The 23542-nt window shown below is 42.9% G+C and overlaps 1 protein-coding gene across 1 annotated transcript in view; it reads right to left on the bottom strand.

Annotated features, from left to right (window-relative positions):
• The window catches only part of GRIN2A (glutamate ionotropic receptor NMDA type subunit 2A), a 409746-nt gene that overhangs the window by 71908 nt on the left and 314296 nt on the right, over nt 1-23542 (bottom strand). Inside the window, exons 6-8 of the mRNA XM_066274896.1 lie at nt 9978-10183; nt 4025-4193; nt 3764-3917 (exon numbers count right to left, since the gene is read on the bottom strand). Coding sequence (XP_066130993.1) covers nt 3764-3917; nt 4025-4193; nt 9978-10183 — 529 coding nt within the window. The remainder of the gene's footprint in view (nt 1-3763; nt 3918-4024; nt 4194-9977; nt 10184-23542) is intronic.

Raw genomic sequence — 23542 nt, 5'->3', positions numbered from 1 at the left:
TATTATTTTTAAATTGTTTTTTTCTGATGGAGCTAGTAATAATCCTAAAGAACTAGGCCGGGAGTAGACTATCTTCTTACTTTTTAAAATTAATTATTTTTATTTATTTATTCATTTTAGAGAAGAGAGACAGAGGGAGAGAGAGAGGGAGAGAGAGAGAGAAGGCAGGGGAGGAGCAGGAAGCATCAACTCCCATATGTGCCTTGACCAGGTAAGCCCAGGGTTTAAACCGGCAACCTCAGTGTTCTAGGTCAATGCTTGATCCACTGCACCACCACAGGTCAGGCAACCACCTTCTTATTAGAGTCTGTGACTACCTAGTATAGCTAGCGGTCATCCCAGATTCTCGTTTAAGGAGCTCAGTGTGTTTCAAGAAACTAATATGTCTGAAGCTTTAACCACATTGGATAACTTCAAAACTGAAAGGAATGCCTTGCAATGCAGTCTTGATAGTGCAAATATGTTAAAAAGCAACAGGTAACCACACAAATGACTTGACTAAATAACACAAGATGAGCTTGAAGAAATCAATGAGACAAATGGAATTTATCTTAAAGTTGGCTTGAGTAGCAAACAATACCATGTCCCTGAAATCATAGCAATTAGGTAATGAAGTATATCTAAAAAGGAGGAGAAAGAAATGAGTAATTAAGAGATCGAAAATTACTTAATATTCAAGAATAGAGATGTTAAATTAATTCTCCAAGTTGGGTGTTCTAGTGGCATAATGTATCTTACCCGGGAAGGATCATTGTGGAGAACACGTACACAGGGAACATTTGGTAGTATGCGCTGCACACTGTATATACGTAACAGATTAAATGAAATACCTGTTTGAATCTATACTTAAAGCTAGACTTGGCAGTGGTGGGTGTTGTTCAGGGTCCTGAAAAGGGCATCCTGGTTTTTAAAACATGCACACTTACTACTCTGATAACTTCCTTTTCTCTGCAGGTTATGATAACATTATACAAAATTATGAGAAATCCGTACTGAATTCTTCTATTCACATGTCAGAATCTGTAAACCTGCAGCAGGCTTCATTTGGCCGTTGATTCATCCTGGTCACCAACTGGTTGGAAAATCAGGTGGAACCTGGCCGTGTCACTGATGCCAATGATTTTAACTTGGAAGGGACAACATCTGTCCCTTGACTTGTGAGCACGGCACAGAGATAAAAGGATTCTGCTGCAGTGTTCTGGTTTTAGTAAGTTTAAGTGCCCTGAAGGATTGCTATTGACAGACACCACCCACACACGCATGCACGCACACACGCATGTATGCACACACGCACACAGCCCACAACAAAGAAAAGCATTAGAACAATGGTGAAGCGCTATCTACAATGTCTAAGGAGTGACCCAGAAATATATTCAGATAGCTTTGAATTACATCCTCTGCTGGCTTAAAACAGATTCAACATTTGTCCATGAAGGAACTTCAATCTGTGAGACTCCAGGTCAGCGTTTCTTCAGATCAAAAAAAAAAAAAAAAAAATCCAACCTGCTTAGAAAGTCTTTAGAATTAACTGAATGGAAATATTGCGAGAGACGTCATCTCTGTCCTTGAAAATCGCTGGTTACATTTTTACACAAAAGCTCAGAGGCATTACCTGCAAGGGTTTCTGATGTGAGTTAATGGGGTTTGCGGAGGAGAGAGAATAGGAAATAATGAAGAGCCATGCAATCAGATTTTGAATGTTTTGGCTCTTCCGGATGACTGAACCAGTGAATGGAAAAAATGTAGCTTAGCACGGTTCATTATGACTTTGAAAACCTGCAGATAATGACCATAAATAAAGGGGTATACAGTCAATCAAACAGGGATATCATTTAGTGACTAGGAAAAATATTAAGCCTACTATGTAAAAACAGCTTTGAAAATAGTTTCTTCAAGCTACCATTTATTTTATTTTATTTTTTAAAAAACAGAAGAGTAAAGGAAAAAGGAAGTTTGGCTACATTTAGCAAAAATACTTGACTTTTTATGGAAATATTCTACTAATGCTGGTAAGATAAAAATCTAGGGAAAGTGTGCTGAGGGCAGACTCTATATCAGTGGTCCATTTTTATGAAAGAAGCTGATTGATATTTTTTTTTCTCTGATTGAACTGGAATAAAAAGTTCTCTCTAGCTCCTAAGGAGATATGGGGACAATAAGTAAAAAGAAACAGGTCTCTTTCCATGAAGTAAGTTCCTCTAACCCTTTCTGAACCTCCAGGAACAAAGATCCCCGTTAAAGGGTCTGATAGAAAATGGGGGGGGAGGAGAAATGACTAGGAATGACTACTGAGTGGGGGTCTAGTCAGTAATGGTCAAGACCCTGCACGTGTTGCATTTCTGGATCGGTGGGGCGTATATTTCATGAGGTAGTGAGGCTCCCTTCCTAAGACATGGGCGTTGCTAGCCATCTCAGACAAAGGCACAAAAGGAACGCAGTGAGGTGTGTATTTTGTTAAGGTCTGCATCATGCCAACGAAGCTTATGACCGTTTGAAGCCACCAGTGCCAAACCCTAATCCAGTCAGTGGAAAGGATTTTAACAGCTTAAATGGGTTACCAGAAATGAAAATGGTCAATCCACGTCTCTGTGAGTAAGGCCATACCCCAAATCCTGTTAGTCAACATTTTGCTCAAGAGAGTGAAGCATAACAAGTTTCACTGGATCCTGACGTTTCAAGTAACTGAAGCCAGTGGAGGAATGAGACACGGGTTTGGAGATGGTGTCTGCAAACTGCTCCAGTCCGCAGTTTGCATTCTCTAAGAGACAAAGGGGTTTTTTGTCCTTTAAAATATGTAACCAATTCAGTTGGCCTTAGTCTAACTGTTTCCCCTCCTCGTACAGTTTTCTTTTAGGCGTCAATGTTCATCTCCACCTTCCCAAATTTGGGACAAACCCACTAATAAGGGAATGTCAAGGAGAAGTTCGTTTGAATTCATGGTCGTCAAGATAGCCACGATCAAAAAATATTTATGCTAACTAAACAGTCCACACAACATTTTCCTTTAAAGAAACAATAAATAGTGCTTGGCATGTTGTGTGGAGTTTCAACCACTCTAGGCAGGCTACCTAATGCACATATACTTACAGTGCTAGAGAAAACCAGATGATAGAAAATATAAATCTACTTTGCTTTGAAACAATCTTATGTGAGAATATAAATTTATGAACTAGTTAAAAGGAGCATAAAAAGAACTTCTTCCTTCAGAAGCCATTCAGCTTAAAGGCCAGTCACATTGAAAATATGACTCTGTTTATTTTAAATCAGTGTATGTTCTTCAGATATTTTGATGTTATTTATTAGAGTCCTGGTATAAATCACTCTGTGGTCACCATTATTTTCACTCTTAAATCCAGTAAATAAGTGACTGTCATTCCAGTGAGGGATGGAGGATGGGGATGTGGTTGGCCAATGACGGATTAGGGGTTGATTTAAATTAACTGGGGACAGACAGGCTTATTTGTTAAATGTCTCCAAGGCTTTAAGAAATATGTCTACTAGTCTACATTCTACACAATCAAGATCACTATCTGAATATGCGATTCCGTTTTCAGCAGATTTCTCCAAGTTCAAGATAAATGAGAGATGCTAACTGAGGAAAAGAGTGAATTGGGATAATTCAAATGTGACATGCTTTGAAATATATTGACATGGTTAAATGGAACTGAACCAGCTCCTATCCGGTTCCAATCTTTCGAGCAAACAAGATAAAATACCCATCATCCATTGTAGGAAAGTCACAGAGACGATAAAGTTCAGATACCTAGAAAAGCAGAAGGCGACACGGTGCCATTGCTTCTTGAAACCATGACGCTGATTCCCGTCTCCACAAAGGGCACAGAGAAGTCCACCACCTCAGAGCGTTCCTCGTTGATGGTGAGGGAGCCGACTGCCATGACTGCCCGCTGATAGACCACCTGGATGGAAGGCGAGAAGCACAGCACCTTTATTACCCTCCCCTCCATCCCTCAGGGCCTCAGGCCCCGAGTCTGAATGAGAGCCCGTGGGATGCAAAGTAACTTACTTCGCCAATCATCCCATTCCACACGTTGTTAACTTTTTTGCCGTGCTTCCCATTGGTCACCAGGTAAAGGTCGTAGGTGAACTTCACAGTTCTGGAGAGCTTCTTTAGGATATCAATGCAGAACCCCTTGCAGCACTTCTTAACATTTTTCCCCTCATTGGTTGAATTACTGTAGAGAAAAATCCCAAACCACAGACTATTAGCACAGGAAAATTTGTTCACAATCATTAGCTATGCTCTTCTGCTATTTTTCACAGGGGAAATTGTGGCTCCAAACGAAGAGTGGCTTTTCCAAGGGCATGCAGTGAGTTTGTGACAGCAAAAGGGGAGAGTGTTCTTAATTATGAGCGTGATCATGACCACGGCTAACATTTATTGAGTAATTACTATCGGCTAGGCACTGTGCTAAATGCTTTGTACTAATTATTGGATTAATTTCCATGACATTACTCTTAATTAGGCAGTATTTGTTTCCCCATTATACAGTGAGAGTTACTGCCTCTTAGTTTTAAAAGTTTAGGACACATATAACCTTTTTGGACCAGGGTTTAGTCATCTGATCTAAACTGAATTATAAAAATTTACCGGAAAATGGGAGGGGGCGTGAAATTGGCAGGAAGGAGAGTTTTGCTCTATCCTATCATGCAGACAGAGGTTTGCAACCAGGGGGACAAAGTAAGGGAGGCTGCCCATTGGTCACCAGGTAAAGGCTTAGGAAAGGCTCTCTCCTTACTGAGAAAAGACACCCCAGCAGAGAATCAGGAAGCCTGAGGTTTACTCCCTGTCTGAGTCCATAGATTGAATATCTCATGATTGAGTCATCTGTCAAACGAGGGCTCGCTCATTCATAACATTTTCCCTCCCTACTTCCATGGCAGGAATTGTAAAAAGGTGACCTATGAGATAGCAATGCACTTGATCAGAAAAAAAAAAATCCTCATTAAAATAGTGTGTTTTAAAAGCTGTCTTAAAAGCTATCATAATCTACCAAGGTTACATTCATCACTTCAAGCTTTGCACCACCTTGCTTTATTTACCTGACCAAGTCATACTCATACTCAAAGGACACCCGCAAAAATTGGAAATGCCTTTCAAAGAGAAGGAAGCAGGGACTTTGACAAGTGATAGCCAAAAGGACCTAGACAGGTCATGTAGGAAGACTGAGACCTCTCTGGGCAATTCATTTTATTCTACCTTGCACTTGGGGTTCCATTAGTTCAATGCTTTGCCTTTGAGTCATGTATGTCATGAGATATGTGCTCTGTCTGAATATTCCATTGCGGACACATCTACACATTGAACTATTACTTTAGCACTAAAATGATGTTTACAGAAATCCAACATAAAAAAAAAAAACCTATGTTTTCACATCATGTGAAAAAGTAGGTTACATAGTGATACATTATAGAATGATCATAGCTATGTGAACACAGATGAGCGTAGGCAATATCTGAATGGAACAAACAATAAAATATGAACCATAACTATTTTTGAATGGTGAAAAATGTTTTTCCCCTTTTCATATGTTTAGTCCCCCCCCATGCTACATATATAATTGGATATACACACAAGCCAAGTACCATTGGGTATATCTGCATTTATACCCATGCATATAAATAAATTTGATAATATAACTGAGTAATGAAAGTGGATTGCAAAATGAAATCTTTATTTCAATGTTTTCCTTATCTGAGGATCGCAGATCACTTATTCTGAATTGCTGTCTTCACCATGACCTCTTTCTTATCCTAACCCCAATCTCAGCTCAATCAACCTGCTTCTGCCAGCCAGGACCACCTGCTTCTGCCAGCTGGGAGACTTTATTTCTAGCCTAGAGGCTGGATAACCTCCTCTGACCCTGCCACTCTCAGCGTGGGGGGCCACATCTGTATGTATTTACATATGATGACTGGTAGACTCAACTCCATAGTGTGACAGGAAATAAGTACCTTCCCTACCCTACCAACTGCCCAGAGCAGAAGGGGTCAGGCTGGAATTACAACTGCTATCAGTACATTAAATTAATGGCATGTCCAAATATGATTTCCGTCTTGGTGTTTGTGACCCTGAGAAATGGGTCAAAATCAATGCTGCTACAGGTCATGCACCGATGCCCCTGCTCTGCCTCTTCCCACTGTGTCTCCCTCACTTTCTGCTCCGTTGCCCCTTTCATCACAGTCTCTTCTGTCCCCTGGTCAAGGTTCCTGGAAGACTTTGGACAAGACTGACAAATGCTCCAGGTTTAAGACTCAGGGTCACAGGCATGTAGTGACCTATATGATTCTTTGGCCTCCCGGGGCACCTCAACCAGTTTATGAGTTAATTATGCCCCATGTCCCCTAATACTAAGTTATTTCTAGATACCAGTCATTGATGCCTTTTTCACCCAACAAGCACCCACTGAGTACCTACTCTGTTCAAGACAAAGACCTAGGCCCTGGAGACACAGGACAAAGACACATGCAGCAAATGGCAATAGCTGAAGGTATCACTGGCGTTATGAAAACATCACAAGCTTGTAATGGGGAAGGAAGTGTGGCTGGTTCCTAGCACAGCCCTTATGTGTGTGTCTGTGGAGCGGGTGTGACTTAACAACATGGACATCTGAGAAATGGTGCCTGTGCACTCGCTCTCTCCAGCTCTCTCCCATCGCCCAAAATAAAGGGTGACTCATAAAAACAAATAGAGGGAAGAGGATCCAAGAAATCCTATCCTTTGGCTCTATGGTTTCCCAGTGTGGCCAGTGGATACAAGCACAGCCGCGCCAGCCAGACAGAGCTGCTCCTAGACCCGGAGTCCGCTGCCAACAGCCACAAGAACGCAGACAGTCTCTTTACTCGCAGCCTCAGTCGGCACGTCTGCAAACCGAGAAGGCTGAAACCTACCTTGCAGGATAGTTGAGAAGATAAAATAAAGTATCTAAAGCACCCCTCACATAATCACTTAAAAATAGCTCCTCTCTTCTCCCCAATGATTTGACGGTTTGGGGGACCAATTGGTCGTACGGCCATTTCTCTCTGCATAGTGAGGCCAGGTAAATTTTCCTTAACAATTTTCTCTTCATGCTTTAACATTCAACTAGCAAGCTAGAAGATCATCCTGGTTTCACAGCTCACGTCCTATTCCCTGTAACTGAGAAGACTTATGTATGCCCTCAAGACCAGGCCATGTAGCAGAAGTGAGTGGGTGACCAAGGGCTTTCTCTGCACAAACGTCACTGAGAAAACAAATACAACCCTGTCCCCTATCGGGAATCCTTTTTGGAACCAACTAACCTGCCTCAGGGATATCACCTTTAGAAATTCAGTTGGTCCAATCTGTGTTAATGTTGAGATTAGTGGATTCTAGTAATTTTCTTTGCTTTCAGGTAAAACAAAAACTAATGCCACCAAGGTAAACTTGTGTCCCCAGGTGGGAAAAGGAAAGCTACAAGCCACCACCACCTCCCACAGGAGCCAAAATTGTGAATTTGAACCTTTTAATTTGTTCATATTCTTCAGTGAAAAAGTCAATTCTTTCAGAGAGAGTAATTTATTTGGGGGTTTATTTTCTCCGTACAAATGTGACTCAGGACTTGGTGATTATTATTTTCAGCTTCAAGGCTTCTGATTTTAAAAACATTAAACCCTATTATTGACTATGAAACATAAGAGGCCCTCCTAGTGGCCAGATTGAAATAGAAAAGGCATTGTTATCATATGAGAGGTGCCCCACTCTGCTTTGTGCCAGCCACCCTGCTTTCTTCCTCTGACCAAGTTCTGCTCAGAGAACACCTACCCAAATCAAAACTTCCTTTGGCAACTTTCTCATTGTTTCCCTGGCTCATCACTTTGTAATGTTGCACTAGGTTTCCATTATTTCCCAAACTTGCCCATCTCTTTCCTGCCTCAGGGCCTTTGCACCTCCTGTTTTCTCTTCCTAGAAGGCACTTTCCCCAGTTCCTCCCATGTTTGGCTCCTTCTCATCCTTTCTATGCCACCTTGATACTTACCTATGTGAGCTAAAGGAGCCCCATATACCTCAAGGTACCCTCTCATCACAACACCTTTTTTACACCCTTCCCCATGGTTGAACAGAACAAGAAGCTGCACGGGCCCTTTTTTGGTTGAGTTATTTGTTCCCTGTGTATGCTTCACGATGACAAGGTCCTTGTCATTTGTCTTCCCTGTTAGTGATATATCCCCTGTGCCCAGCACTTTGCCTAACTCCTAAAGTGTGATTAATGTGTATTTACTCATTGACCAATCTATTCAAAATTTTAACTCCCAAGAGGCTGACAGCTTCAAAAAGGCTGATCATTATTTGTTGAATAATCTACTCAGAATTTCAACTCCAAAGTGGCTGCTTATTGATAACAAAATTTTCTCCAAACCAAAATGTGCCTTTGAAATATATTTAGCAATCATATTTTTAAAAAATTATCTTTATCCCAAGAGCTGAGCTCTGGAGATTTGCATCTTGTGTAATAACTTAGGTTGGAATTTGGAATGTGGGAGGAAAAGTATCCTCTTACTCATCTATTCAAGTATCATCAATACTGGTATGTCATGTTCTGTGCTTGTCACTTGGGTACCAAGGTTAATAAGCTGCCTAAATCTATTGCCTAGATTTAGGCAGCTAATAATCCAGGAGGAAATATGGACAAACTATAAGCCACAAATGGTGACACAGAAATAGAGTGGTATGGACTGAGTGTTTGTGTCCCCTCAAATTCATGTGTTGAAACCCAATCCCAATGTGAGGTGGGAATCTTGGAGGTAATTTGGTCATGAGGGTGAAGCCCTCATAAATGGAACTGGTGCCCTTATGAGAAGAGACAGGAGAGCCTGCTTCCTCTCTCTCTGCCATGGGAGGAAAGACGGTAAGCAGAGGGCCCTCATCAGACACTGAATCTGCCAGCATCTCCATCTTGGATTTCCAGCTTCTTGAACCGTGCGAAATAAATGTGTTTTTAAAGCCACACAGTCCATGATAATTTATTATAGCAGCCTGAATTGACTAAGACATAGAGACATATCCACAGTACTGCAGAAGTAGGGAGAACTCACTGAGCTTGGGGAGGGCGAGGTTAAGACTTAAAGGACAAGCTAGAATTAGCCAGGCAACAGGAGGTGATGATAAGCTACTCAGAAAAAGAAGTTGACTTCCTTCCAGCGGTAGGCCTTTTCCTTTGGTGAATCCCCTACAAAGGTGATACTTTTGTTGTGTTTGCATTAGCAAAGACTATGGTCAGGGTCTTGGACTTGGCCATGGAGCTTTATGCTCCTCCTAAAGCTTTATACACGAGGGAAAAGCCTTCACCAGAGGCTCTGTTAAAAATAAAAGTCCGGTTTTTTTCTTCATTTGTAACAAAAGCGGAAGTGGCACAGATATGAGCCACGCTCTCTTGCTGCCGGGGAGCGGGAGGTCACCAAGAGGTCAGCTCCACCTTGATCTCATCAGAAAGTCACCTGTAAGGTGTGTGTTGACTCCCAAATGGAGAGAAGTTTTGGAAAATTTTAAGAAGTCTGGATTTAGGGAATATAAAAGTGATGGGAGGAAGTGGACGGTGCAGGGGTGGGGTGGGGAGCAGCCAGGAAAACAAAGAAAATACGTGTTTGGGCAAGATCAAAAGAGAAGGTTGATTCAGCAGAATGCCTAAGAATTTGGACCCATGTTTGAGTCCTGCCTCTTCCACTTACTAGCTGAACAGCTTCCATCTTTCCACAATTCAGTTCTTATCATATTTAAAATGTCAAAATCACTTACCTTGTACTGCTGTTGTCAAAATTGAATAATGCCAATCACTTGGAGCAGTTCTAGTTTAAGTCTTTAAAAAAAAAATCTATTATTATATTATACCTATTACAATAAGGTATATTTTCTATTACATTTGATTATTTTATAGATTTTGTTATTATCAATGTTATTTTAAAAGGCTGGACACATTCAGCTGACAGCGCCCCCGACTCACTTGATTTTGACGAACTTCCGACAGGGTACAGTGTTCCTCACACACGTCTCGGTCAGCGGGTCTATGTCTTCCACGATGACAAAGGGGGCCTCCTCTAGGGTGACAATGCTCAGATGGTTGTCGTCCGGCTCGCAGTCAGAAAAGGACTTGTACCTCGGCCACACGGCATGCCTCAGGCTCAGGGTCTGGTTCTCCCACTTGCCCACCTGCATCATAAAGACAAAGACAGGCTGTAATTTCTGCCCCCCAGACTTCTAGGAAGGCAAGTCTTTCCCCATTAGAAAAACAGGAGAGGAAGCCATCAACCCTAAGGGTTTTATTGCCACCTACCTCCACATACAGATCTGCTCACATGCTCAGAAAAGTGGGAACAAAGGGGGAGCAGACGATCGGGGCATGGCCTCTCCCCAGACTAATTAAGTCCTGGGGGGTCTTGCCTGAGCACTAACACTTTCAGAGGTCCCCAGGTGACTTCAAAGTCCCGCCAGAGTTCAGGACCACTGATGTCATGAAAACAGCACGGACTTTCAGAATCAGAGAGATCGAGGCTTGAATCCTCAACTCTGCCACTTAGTAGCTGTACAACTGCAGGTGGGCTCTTCATCTGTTTCTCACCTGTACACAGGCGCAATTCTACCTACGTTACAAGGGTGTTGTGACAATTAAACACGGCAATTTGTGAAAAGCGTACAGCACAGTGCCCAGCACAGAGCAAGGACCACATACTTTTTCCTTTTAAGTCTAAAAGCGAGAAACTGAAAAGGAAGAAGTTTTGTTGTTGTTGTTTTAAGTGTTGGAAAAGGAGGAAAGAGAAGAGGAAGAGGAAGTGGAGGGGAGAGCTGGGGAGAGAACACACAAGCAGAACAGAGCAGGTCAGGAATTTAAAAGCAACGCTGCAAGCTCAGAAACGGATCTATTTAGGTTGCAAATGAAGATGAACCTTTACTAATCCAGCACAGAGGGGAGACTCCTGCTTAGTATATATCAAGACCTGTCAGAACAGGATCGATGTGCTGCTTGCAAGCAGCAGTCGGCACCTTAGTGAAATCAAATTGAAGGCTGTATGTTTTGAACCTTAATTTCATCTGACAGCTTGTTGGCACTGTTCGCATGCACGAGGCAGAGAGCTGCCCCCAGCACCGCATTTTCTCTCTCCTCCTCCCGCTCCCACATGCAATTGCTTGACACCACAGGTCAGCTTTTTATTTGTAATACCAACCTCAAGAAAAACACCTCGTCTGAAACACCAAGTGCCTGTCTGGGCTCGTCTGTCTTGATATGACCCACTCACCTGGCACATAAGTGTCACCAGGAATGAATCTCAGGTCTTTAAAGAGAATTCAGACTCTCTGGCCACCAGGAGAGGTGAGGTGAAGGGGGGGGAGAGAAGGCAGTCAGTGTTGTCTAAGATGACCTCATCAGTTGGACTGGAAAATTTTCACTGCTTGTAGAGAAATAGCCCGTGTGGCCAATGACAAACTGCCCAGCTTCACTGGTACCTTCCTTTTTAAGGCAGGAACGAGAGTAGAGTGATTTGCTTAAACAAATACAGTCATCTACCCATGCTGCAATGTGTAACAAGAGGGAGAGGATGTTGAGCCCATCAAATTCTTCATTCATTCAACGCAGATTTATCGAGCACCAATTATAAGCTGGCACCAGCCTGGGAACAGTGGTGGATAAAAACAGAAAGAGTCCTTCCTTCTTGAAACTATCAGTTGGCTGCAGGTCAAAGATCAAACCAAAAATAATAAATATGCAAAGATAAAGAAATGTCCAAGTTTTTCCTTTGGAGACATGTTACAATGACTCCTCCCTTGTTTTTTTGTTTTGGTTTGTTTTCCTCCCCCAAAGGCTGGGTAGTCAGTAGGTAAGAGAATAAGTTTCAGACTCAAACAGAACTGAGTGCAAATCCCGGCTTCACTCATTAGCTGTGTAGCCTTAGGGAAGTCACTTAACCTTTCTGAGATTCACTTTCTCTGCTTGTAAATTGCGCACAACAACAGGATACACCTTTCAGGACTGTAGTGAGATTTGAATAAGCCAAACATATACAAGAAGCAGTGAGCATAGAACTTAGCACGTAATACACATGGTAGCTGCTATTGTTTTATTATTGTTGTGACAGGCATTTAAAATATAACTCAAATATCATGTCACCTTTAAAGGCATCCCAGTATTTCCTGGTAATATAGAACTTTGCACCCATCTCCACCATAGCATTATTATTATTATTATTATTATTATTATTTTAGCTATGATTGTAACAATGCCACTTTTGAGCATTTCTGGGTCAGGAAATGTGTGAGTATATCACCACTTAGTTTGACCCTCGAAAATCCTACATGGTGAGGATTATTATTCCAATTTCACAATTCATAAAACTAACGCACAGAGAGGTTATGTGACCTGCCCAAACACACACAGCTAGTATGTGGTAGAAGCAGAGCTGAAGCATGGAGCTGTCTGAATCCAAAGGTGTTTTCCTACTAGTGTTTCTATTAACTGTTCTACACTAGTCACGTTATAGGTCCAAGACCTCTCCTTCCTTCAGAGACTAGCCCTAAAGTCCCAAGAATACATAAATAGAGGTAATGCCTATTTAGCTAGCAGATCTTTGGTGATGTCATTGACCATATATCACATACCTTAGATAGTGGGAGGCAGGCAAAAGCCCACAGTCGACTCACAGAGAGAGAGGTTGCAAAGGTTTATGAGTTTCCAGAGTGCAATAACTTCCTAAATCTTATCTTTCTCCCTTCCCAACATGTCTAAGTAAGCACCCATGAGTAGGCCAAGGAGGGTGGAAGCAAGTGGTGGGTGGAAAAACTCAATCAGGAGCTGAAGCTGCTGTGTTAACATTGCCCCAGATCCTGAGAGCTCTAACTTACTGCTCTGAGTCTCACTGGCTCCTCTAATAGGCTCCCATTTGAAACACCAAATACAAATGTATCCCAACTCCAAGATTTGATATACCAGACTGGGGCAGAACAGATGTCCTTCACTTTTCCCTCCTCTGTCCCTATTTCAAAGGACTATAAATGAGTCCAGAGTGTATAGACAGGTTTAACAGAGATCCATTCAATCCATAAGCATTAATAAGTGGCTACTAGGTACCAAGAACTAAGGATACTATAGAGAAAACAACAAATTCCTTGCTTGGAATTCTTACGCAAATTGGAAAGGCACATCTGGGTCCAACAAATATACAAAAGTACATATCATGCAAACCAGGAAGAAGAAAAAAAGGTGGGTCTATCAGAGAAAAGAGGGGTAAAGAAATCTCAGAAGGCTTCCCAGAGGAGGTAACTCTTAAACTGAGATTGCAAATCTAAAATGAGCAGGTGGGGAGTGAGAAGGAATCGTGGAAGGGAGAGTACTCCAAGAAAACAGGAGCTAGATGATGCAAAGCCTTGTAGGTGCTGTTAAGGAGCAGAGATTTACCCTAAGAGCTAATATAGTCTTTTAGCCAAAATATATAGAAAAAGATATATGGAAGTCATTGTGAACAGATTTCTGGATGTTAACTGCTTGAAAGTGAAGGTTCTTTACTCCCGCAATTGATTTTTTCTTTTTTTTATTCTAAAAAAATATTAACGCATACGAAAGTACAGTAGTAGAATGAATCTACATATTCCCATTATCTAGCTTTATTAATTACTAGCTCCTGGCCAGTCGTGTTTCATTTATACCCTGCCCATTTATTCCATACTAGATTGGAGAAAGTCCTAGCCATCATGTCATTTCATTCACGACTCCTTAATTTGATTTAAATACATAATCTCCATTTGCTTAATAACATTATACCGCAGCAACCTATGTATTTGTGTGTTTGTTCCACTCATTAGATTATGATTCAGTTTAGCAGAGATTTTATGTACATGGTGACTGATTTCTATGTCCTGGCTTCTAACTCAGGGTCTGGAGCAAGGAGGGACTTAAAGGATACTTGTTGATGGACTGAATGAACATACAGTGAATGCACATACAGCCTGAATTTTTAAAAATGTCAGTGAGTCAGAAAATGCTAGTTGGCCCTGGCTGGTTGGCTCAGTGGTAGAGTGTTGGCCTGGCATGTGGATGTCCCAGGTTCAATTTCCAGTCAGGACACACAGGAGAAGTGCCCATCTGTTTCTCCATCTGGCCCCCTCTTGCTTCTCTCTCTCTTTCTCTCTCTTCCCCTCCTGCAGCCATGGCTCAATTGGAGTGAGTTGGACCCCGGTGCTGAGGATGGCTCCATGGCCTCTGCTTCAGGTGATAAGAAGAGCTCAGTCACTGAGCAATGAAGCAACGACAGCAAATGGGCAGAACATCACCCTCTAGTGGGCTTGCCAGGTAGCTCCTGGTCCAGGTGCATGTGGGAATCTGTCTCTGCCTGCCCTTCCCACACTGAATTAAAAAGAAAGAAAGAAAGAAAGAAAGAAAGAAAGAAAGAAAGAAAGAAAGAAAGAAAGAAAATGGTAGTAAGTTGATCAATGTGTCTTTTTATGTATCTCAGATATAGAATCTTGCACCCTAAGGAAGGATATAAACTGAGCCAATGGGAATTTGCCCTGGGACTTTTGTTGTTACAATAGGGTGGTCACCACAGACCAACCAATCAGAGATTAAATGTGGAGCAAAGAAATAGAGAGAAGAGAGCAATAAAGTCATGATGGTATTGCGTGAGCGCTTACACTAAAAGCTGACATTCACTGGGCACTTATGTATTAGGCACCATTCTTAGCACTATTTTAATTCTTATAAACACTTTATACACAGGAAAAAGGGAAGGGCAGATGATTTTTATCTCTATCATATAATTTTTTTGTACTTCAAGATAGTTTCAAACTTACCCAAACAGACTGTGCAAGAGAAGAATAAAGTCTTTACACTAAAAATAAACTACATTTTGGTGATAAACCTTTGAGTGTCACGCATTCATTGATTGATTCTTAAATGTGCCCTGACTGGGGATCTAACCCACAACTTTGATGTATCGGGATGATGCTCCAACCAACTGAGCTAACCAGTCAGGGCCTAAAGTTTTGAGGACAAAGAAAAATAATTGACTTCTGATAGAGAAAATTTACTTTGGTAAAAGAAATATGAAAAGGAGAAATTAACTTTGTAATTTTTTTTTTATCCATTCTTATTAAGGAAATTTAAATACAGTGCTTTTAGAAAGCTGATTGCTCGGCAGGTCCTAGAGAGTATTTTGTGCAAGGGCAGCAATTACTTCTTGAAATGTTCAGCCAATCCTCTCTCAGAGCAGAGATGATTTCATCTCCAGAAACTGTCTCTTAAGTTAATATTTACCCCTTCGTGTCTGGATAAATTCAGAGCTACGCCACAGGGGCTGCAGGAGGCTGGAAGAAATTAGGTTAATAGATGTGTGCGGCTCTCCTTTCAGAGATATGAGTGGTTGATCTTGTTTGATCTATTCATGAAATGCATACAAGAGACAATTAAAATCACTTAATTACTGGTCTCCTGATATCTCAAGCCTCCCCCTAAAAACATGTCTCTAAACACCAAAATGACAGAGCTACTCCACTCAAGTCCTTTCACGATGCATTCTGCCTACAGAATCTAATCCAGACTCCCCTTTAGGTGGAAGGGCCCCATGCTATAGGTTCCACTGACCACACTATACTTGCCTCTCCGCCACTTCCTCAAACTCCTTCTCTCTCTTCTAAACCCCACACATGCTCTTACACTTCAAAACACATGCAACCACCCCTGCACACACTCACATATATAATACATACACATATATGTGCATGTATACATGTGTGTATATATATGTGCCTATACATCAACACACACCTACATACATACACTCACGCCCACCCACATGCACTATATTTACATACATACCTAGCACACACATAAACTCACACCTCTACATACTCACACACATACACTACTAAGCCACAATGGTACATCTAGTTCTCACTTCTCACCACACAAACCTTGAACACCCACTTCCCAGCTTTGCCTGCACTATTTCTTCCACCCGAATTCCTCACCTTCTCCTCTCCACAGATTGCCATCCTCCCCGTTCTTTCCAGGTTCAGCTCGAATACCACCTCTCCCACAGAGCCTAGCTCCCCAGCGCAATCTCCTTTTGCATTTCTGTGCCTCAGGAACCTTTTCTCTTTCCCTTGAAGTTCTCATTTGTTCACTCATACACACTACATTGCGTGCATCCGGGGCTTTGCCCAGTGCCCGGCACTGTGAAAGGCTCTGGGGCTACCACTGTGAACAGTCTGGGTCTGGTCCCTATCCTCAGCTTCCAGTCTGGCTGGAGAGAAGTCAAAGCTCAGCGGCAATCAAGTGAGATAACAGCCAGGCTTGGTATGCACAGGATGCTACTGCAGCAGACAGATTCCTGCTCCGGAAGGAACCAAAAGATGCTTCCTGTAGGAAGTGGTTCCCAACTAGGAGCCAGCCCAGCAGGGTTGCAGCGTGGCTTGTTAAAGGTTCTGTCTCTATTCTCAGGACAATTCAAGGCTTGATATTGAGCGAGGTGCGGGTGGTGATGAGTGAATGAAGACTTTTAACCAGGGGAGGGATAAATCAATTCTGATATATTAGAACAGTGGTCCCCAACCTTTTTTGGGCCACGGACTGGCTTAATGTCAGAAAATATTTTCACAGACCAGCCTTTAGCTTGCGACAGATAAATGTATCATGTGACCAAGACAAGCATCAAGAGTGAGTCTTAGACGGATGTAACAGAGGGAATCTGGTCATACTTTTAAAATAAAACACCATTCAGACTTAAATATAAATAAAACAGAAATAATGTAAGTTATTTATTCTTTCTCTGCGGACCGGTACCAAATGGCCCACAGACTGGTATGCAGCCCCAGGGGTCAGGGACCACTGTATTAGAACACTTCTTCCCAATGCAGTGCAGAGACAGGGCTTGTGGCTTAAAACATTGTGAACACAGAGAAACGGGTTATGAGGTAGTTGCAATTATCTGAATGAGCTGGACACAGGGCCACATTCGGGAGGCCAGCATAACTCATGAGGTCACAAAGTGGTAGAATCAGTAGAACTTGGAGACCAATTGTATAATCGTATGGGAAGTGGGAGGCAATGGCCCAGGTTGCGTTGAATTATAGTTCTGTTGAGTATCCAGCCTGGCCAGGCTTCACAACCACGTGACCCACATCAGATATACGACCGTGTTCGCCCACAAGCCAGTTCAAGAAATACTGGCTAAATTGAACTCGATTCAGACTGCAGCATACCATCCGTTTTTACTTGGAATTCAAAGTTAGAGGAGGAAAATGGCCTGTTTACTCAGCTCCTCTCCTTGGAGACAAGACAATAGGGATTGCAAAATTAAAAATCAGAAAGGAAATTTATTAAAACTGACAACGGAAGCAGAGTTCATGCTGCCTATGTTCTAGCTTGACTGGCCCGATTAGCTCATTGGGTGATTTCATAACCAAGGTGGAATCAGGTCTTAAAACAAACACTTCACGTGCGCAAAACATCGGAAAACATTTCACTCTGGATAATAAGCAGTGATTTACTCCCAAGCTGGAGAAAATGAGTAATTAACTCTTCAGGAAGATGAATTTAAGGCAAGAAAAAAAAAACAACAGAACAAACAGGAGGCCAATTTCTCTCCACCTGAAATATAAAGTCTTCCAAAGGGCATGAGATAAATGGCCGCGAAGGAGATTTAAAATGATTTAATGTCCATATTTAGCATAACTAGCATCATCGATTAGCATCCCTTCCTGGCCTCTGCATGCAAATCTAACGCACAAGTGAGCTGATAGCAGGTTTACACACAAGTAATTGTGTGTCTTGGGCTGCGGCTTGAAACCAAACCGAGATTTCAATTTGATTGATCGGGAATTTGCAACATTGATGTTTGAGCCACAGCTTGATACTGAGCTGAAATGTGCTCTATCTGGAGTACTTCGCAGTTGGGCCCAGTAATTTTTTTTTTTTTAAAACTATGACCCAAGCCCAAAGACGGATTAAGGTCGGTTGAGGCTCGGGGCGCAGAAGAAAATATTGGGCTCCTTACATTAGAAAAACGTGTAAAGTTCGGGTTTTGTGGGGCCCTTCAGAAGCCGGGGCCCAGGATGTGTGCCCAGTACACCCGCCATTAAATCCGCCTCAGCCCAAGCCAAAGTTCACCCAAAACAGCCAGAGTCCGCTGAAACCAAATGTCTCATCGGAACCCAGTCTCCACCGGCACAGTATGTTCAGTTTCTTCTACAAAGAAACTGCAGAAACAAAGCTGTGGGTCAAATCTACTTTGTCTTTACTACCCCGGGGCCACACATATGGCCACTGGAAGAGTGATACTAGAAATTGTTTTTCAGGAACAGAGGTAACATGTCTGCTACCTTTGAATGCACTGTCTTAAATGCAATTATCGAAGGTGCGCTGTTTTAATGTAATTATCAAAGGTGCTCTGTCTTGAATGCAATTATCGAAGGACTACAAAACTTCAGCATGAATAAGAACCTCCCTTTGGGGGCTGATGGAGAAGGTGGACTCCTAGATCTCGGGAGTGTTCACATCAGGAGGTCGGGGATGACCCCTGGGAACCTGATCTAGGTCATTCCACCAGGATCTAGGTCATTCTGTTCTAGGTGGTCCAAGGACCACATTTGGAGAAGCACGGGAAGGACCGTCCCTATGGGTCCCAGGAGGACTCAATGCAGCATAAGAAAAGATGGAAATCTTTCTTCTTGGGTTACTTATGTAACCAGTGGCAATTGCCAGCAGATCTAAATGAGTTTAATCAGCTATTAGAGCCTTAATTAAATTCCTCTCAGTTGAAATTTCAGAATTGCCTAATTGTTACACAGCTCACATTGGAGCAGTTGATTTTTTTTTCCTGCTATAATAACTGCTCTCAGGATAATCTAATATCTGCACAGATAACAGCGTCAGCCGCCTTAGAACCCAGCGCTGAGACGGTAACTTCTGGAGATGTGTTTTGATCATCGTTGTTTCCACAAACGACTCACGTATTCCCCCACCCCCTCCCTTGCTGTTCGGCCCGCAGCGGAGGAGCTTGGCGCCCGTTCAACCTCTGGAAGTATCTGGGACCATGAGCCGCCATTTCCTTCAGAAATTCATTTATAATCTTCAGTCCTCCAGAGTTCCCCAGTTGCCAGGTCGCCAGGGATGGATAGGAATTCTATTTCTTTGGTTTTCTTTTAATTCTTTGTATGCTCTCGAAAGTGACGTGTCCTGGTAATTAGCTAAACAGTGAACAGCATTTCCGTTCTTTTCTTTGGGACCTTGCTGGAATGGTAGAACATGAGAGGCTTGAAAATTCAGCAGAACGTCAAAAGGAGCTCTTTTATAATTACTAATTAATTTTTTGAACACGCTTTTGGGTGTCCTTCATTGTATAACTTAACGTATCGGTCAATCTTCCATGGGCTGTAATAATGATCATTAAATAATTAATAAGTATCATAACTGGCATTTCTTGAAGGACTGTGATCACCCCAACATGCCTGTTCTCATTTTGCCCTCACAACGCTGGCAGGCAAGGGCCAGTATAACCTTTATGTAACTGGGAAGTGAGGAGTCTAAGTCATTTGTTGTGGATCGAACAGTGAGTGAGAGCTTCTGGAATCTGAGCTCAGGCTCCCTGACTTCAGAGCCTGGGGTCATCACCAGTCCTTGATAGTGCCAAGGTCGCCATTAGATTTGCTTTGGGAAATAGGACGGTAAACCGGAGCAGCTGGCTTTGGCGCAGGAATATTCCACGGACCAGGCGGAACAACGCAGGCGCAGAAGGAGTAATGGCCCGGGGAACTGGACCACCCAAGTCCTGTCCCTGCCTGTGCACAGCCTTCCCACGTTGGAGAGGGGCGATGTCTTCCTTCTCTGGGAAGCATAGCCAGAGGTGGTCACCTGCACTTTTCTTTCACGGGTGCCCGTTTTATCTTCTCAGTTTACTTGTGAATTGATTCTTCTAAGCTAAGGACCTTGAATTCCACCATAAAAACGCCTCTGCCAGCAGAGCCGCAGTGAGTGAGCCCCTTGCCGGCTTGAGGTTGAATTCCACTGCTATTAACACAAACATCCAAAAAACAATTACAGTAATAAATCAGGGGGAAACATCCATCGCTCAAATGTGAACCAAGCGACAATTAGTTAATTTAGGGATTTCAACCAAGAGGAATGTAATTAAGTCTCTTAACAGCTGATTAGCCTTTTTCTTCGCCTCTGGAGTCCTCTCCATGCCTTACATAAGGGACCTTGGAGGAGAGGACTCCATCTTCGCTTTGTGTCATGTTGTACTTGAGATGCGGACGGTCATGACAAAACGTCTGTTTACAGGGCTGCGTCTGTTCTTATCAAAGCTCAAACATAAGCTCGGTTGAACTCCTTAAAGGGCTGCTGCCTTCGAGAAGAAAACCAGACTGCATATAGGTTGTGCAAAAAACAGCCCAGGAGGAGATGTGGGGGGAAACTGGGACAATCACAGAAACTGAAATGGGGTGGAGTGGAGGGGAGGGGGCTAAGCCTATAACATTGGATCAGAACTTGCACCTAAAGCCAGTCCTCTTGAACAATCATAGTGATAGCCATTATTATTTTTCATGCAGTCGCAAAGACAATTTAGAAATCCTTGGCCCTGGCCGGTTGGCTCAGTGGTAGAGCGTCGGCCTGGCGTGCAGGGGTCCCGGGTTTGATTCCCGGCCAGGGCACACAGGGGAAGCGCCCATCTGCTTCTCCACCCTTCCCCCTCTCCTTCCTCTCTGTCTCTCTCTTCCCCTCCTGCAGCCGAGGCTCCATTGGAGCAAAGATGGCCCGGGCGCTGGGGATGGCTCCTTGGCCTCTGCCCCAGGCACTGATCGACGCCCGATGGGGCAGAGCATCGCCCCCTGGTGGGCAGAGCATCGCCCCGTGGTGGGCGTGCCGGGTGGATCCCGGTCAGGAGCATGCGGGAGTCTGTCTGACTGTCTCTCCCCGTTTCTAGCTTCAGAAAAATACAAAAAAAAAAAAAGAAAAAAAAAAGAAAAAAAAAAGAAATCCTGTAAAGATTTCTCTTGAATCTTCTGATGTACTTTTTTGGGGGGTAAATTTCAAAGATCAGTGTTGTTTCTATTTGTAAGATAAATGACATGCCATTTGCAATCTGGCAGAGTAAATAGCTCTTTCTGGGAGTATTTACCCTGGACGGTATTTAGCAGCTCTTGTTGACTCAGTCAAGTTGCCAGGAAGAGTTAGAATGCAGTCAAGAGGGGGCAGCCTCTGATGCTGGGCTGATGGCTGAGAGCGCCTTGCATTTACTGGGATTATCAAGTCGTTCTTACCAGTCTGAAGATTGTGACAAGGCTGGGTATGAATACATAGATAAGACTTCTTCTCTTACGGTTGGGCAACATTTTAAAATAACAAAAAAAAAACCTTGGAAAGTAGCAATATTTTGAGCTGAGTGTCTAACAGTTTATGAGAAGAGATAAGTTCTAGGTGATTAAGTTGCAGGCTAAGGAAGTAGACTTCAGTGCATCGAACCTGACTTGGGGGTGGAACAGGCCAGAAGCTGATGGGTCTCCTCACTCAGCGTTATGTAAAACAGCCAGTTCCATTTGGATCTTGCCTCTGAGCATTCAAAGTTAACCCCATTGATGGTGCCTGCTGAGTTTTAAAATAAGGCTATAAGACCCAGGGTTATCAATCAGCTGTAACGCTTTTAGCCCCCACACCCGTGAAAAGTGACTGGGTTGTCAAAGTTGAAATGTTTGGAACTTGGTGTCAGGTCTTTGATGGGCATTTGTTGTTGTTGTTTTCACATCTGGGGCAAAACAAAAAATTGAAATCTTTGAGAAGGATGTTTTATTCCCTCCGAATGAAAGGGTGAGCCAGGGGTTGGTGCCTGAAGCCCCGCTGGTTATCAGGAAGATGCTAACCAAAGCCCATGCGCACGGCTGAAATCCATCACTGTGATGAAATGCACACGGATAGGAATTTCAATCCTTTGTAGAGAAGATGGTATTTTCACAATCGTTTTTCTTTGCCCGGCTCTGGCCCCAAACAACTTTGCTCCGGGCTTGTCTGAGTCCTAAAGTATTCCAGCGAGAGGATCCTTTGAAATACGAAAGCCAGCAGAAGATTTAATGGTGAGGAAACAGTAATAAGCTTAACCACAGCTTTTACCCACTGTTAAGAACATGATTAGAAGGCAGTGGGGGAGACGAGGATCCCCTTGGGATGGGCCAGAGAAGACTTGATTATTTCAAACAGAAAGCCTATGTACCCCTCTACTGTCAGCCCAATTTCATCCAAACCTATTATCCTTATCTTGGACACTAATGAACAATCCCAGATCCCTGTAGAGTTACTGGAAGGAAATGACAACCTGGGTGACCAACTAGGCAAGCTACTCGGCATTGCTTTCTCTGCTGAATTTTATACTGGCAAACTCAGTAGAGTCAAAGAACCCTGGAATTGGAGTCAGAAGACCAAAAGTCAAGTTCAACTATGATGCTCATGAGCTATGTCACTTTAGTTAAACCAAAATTTTTCAGATTCACACAAGCTGTAGCCTGAGCTAGTATCCCAAGATTCCTAATTACTCTGCTACAACCAACAAGTGAAGCTATTCCCCCAGCGTTTGGTCACTTAGGGTTGGATGACACTGATTTATTGAGTGCCTAGCATGTGCCACCCGCTGTTCGACGGCTGGTGATACAGCAGTAAGCAGGCTCCAAGCTGGGGGTCAGCACACTTCACCCCCAGAGCCAACTGTTTCTGTAGAGTCCATGAGTTAAGAATGGATTTTATATTTTTTAAAATGATTAAAATAAGATGGAATAATATTTTGTGACACGGGAAAATTATATGAGATTTGAATTTCAGTGCCCATAAATAAAGTTTGATTGGAACACAGCCATGCTCATTTTCCAACGTTATTTATAGTTGCTTTCACGCTCAAACAGCAAAATCGAGAGTACTTACCATGCTCCCAGTATGGCTGACACACAAAACTAATGTTCACTAGCTGCCCTTTACAGAAAACGTTTGCTAACCCCCGATCCAAGTCCTTGTCCGTAAGGGACCCACCCCCCAGTAGGGAAAGTAAGAAAAAAAAATGCCCTCAAAATTAACTATAAAATAAAACCAGCAATGACAAGTGTCAAAGGAAGACAGATGAAATAAACGCAGAGGGCATCAGGATCGAGAGAGAAAATCTGAGGAGAGAGGGAAGAAATTGTGAAAAGAGTAGCAACTGAGAGCAGTTTGGGTAAGCAAAGGAGTTGAAAATTCAGAATGGAGAGGCGACTTCTGGGTTGAATGAAGAGTGTGGACAGAAGCACAGAAGTTGAGTTTAAGGGACATGTTTGTGCACTACAAAGAGGCCCCAGCTGGATGAAACACCCAATATACCAAGGGGATGAGAGAGGAAAGGGAAGGAAGGAAATAACTGAGATACGCTCACAGCAGCTCTTGGATGGTGGGGTGAAATCCCTGTGTGTACATTGGAATTTGGTGACATTGCAGTTCAAATTGGCAATTGGCCTTGGGACCCTTTAATGATTTACTCAAAAAAAGGGGGATAATATTGCTAATCTCAC

The sequence above is a fragment of the Saccopteryx bilineata genome, chromosome 4 (genome assembly GCF_036850765.1).
Source record: "Saccopteryx bilineata isolate mSacBil1 chromosome 4, mSacBil1_pri_phased_curated, whole genome shotgun sequence".
Classification (NCBI taxonomy): Eukaryota; Metazoa; Chordata; class Mammalia; order Chiroptera; family Emballonuridae; genus Saccopteryx; species Saccopteryx bilineata.
This window is presented reverse-complemented; position numbering and strand designations above follow the sequence as displayed.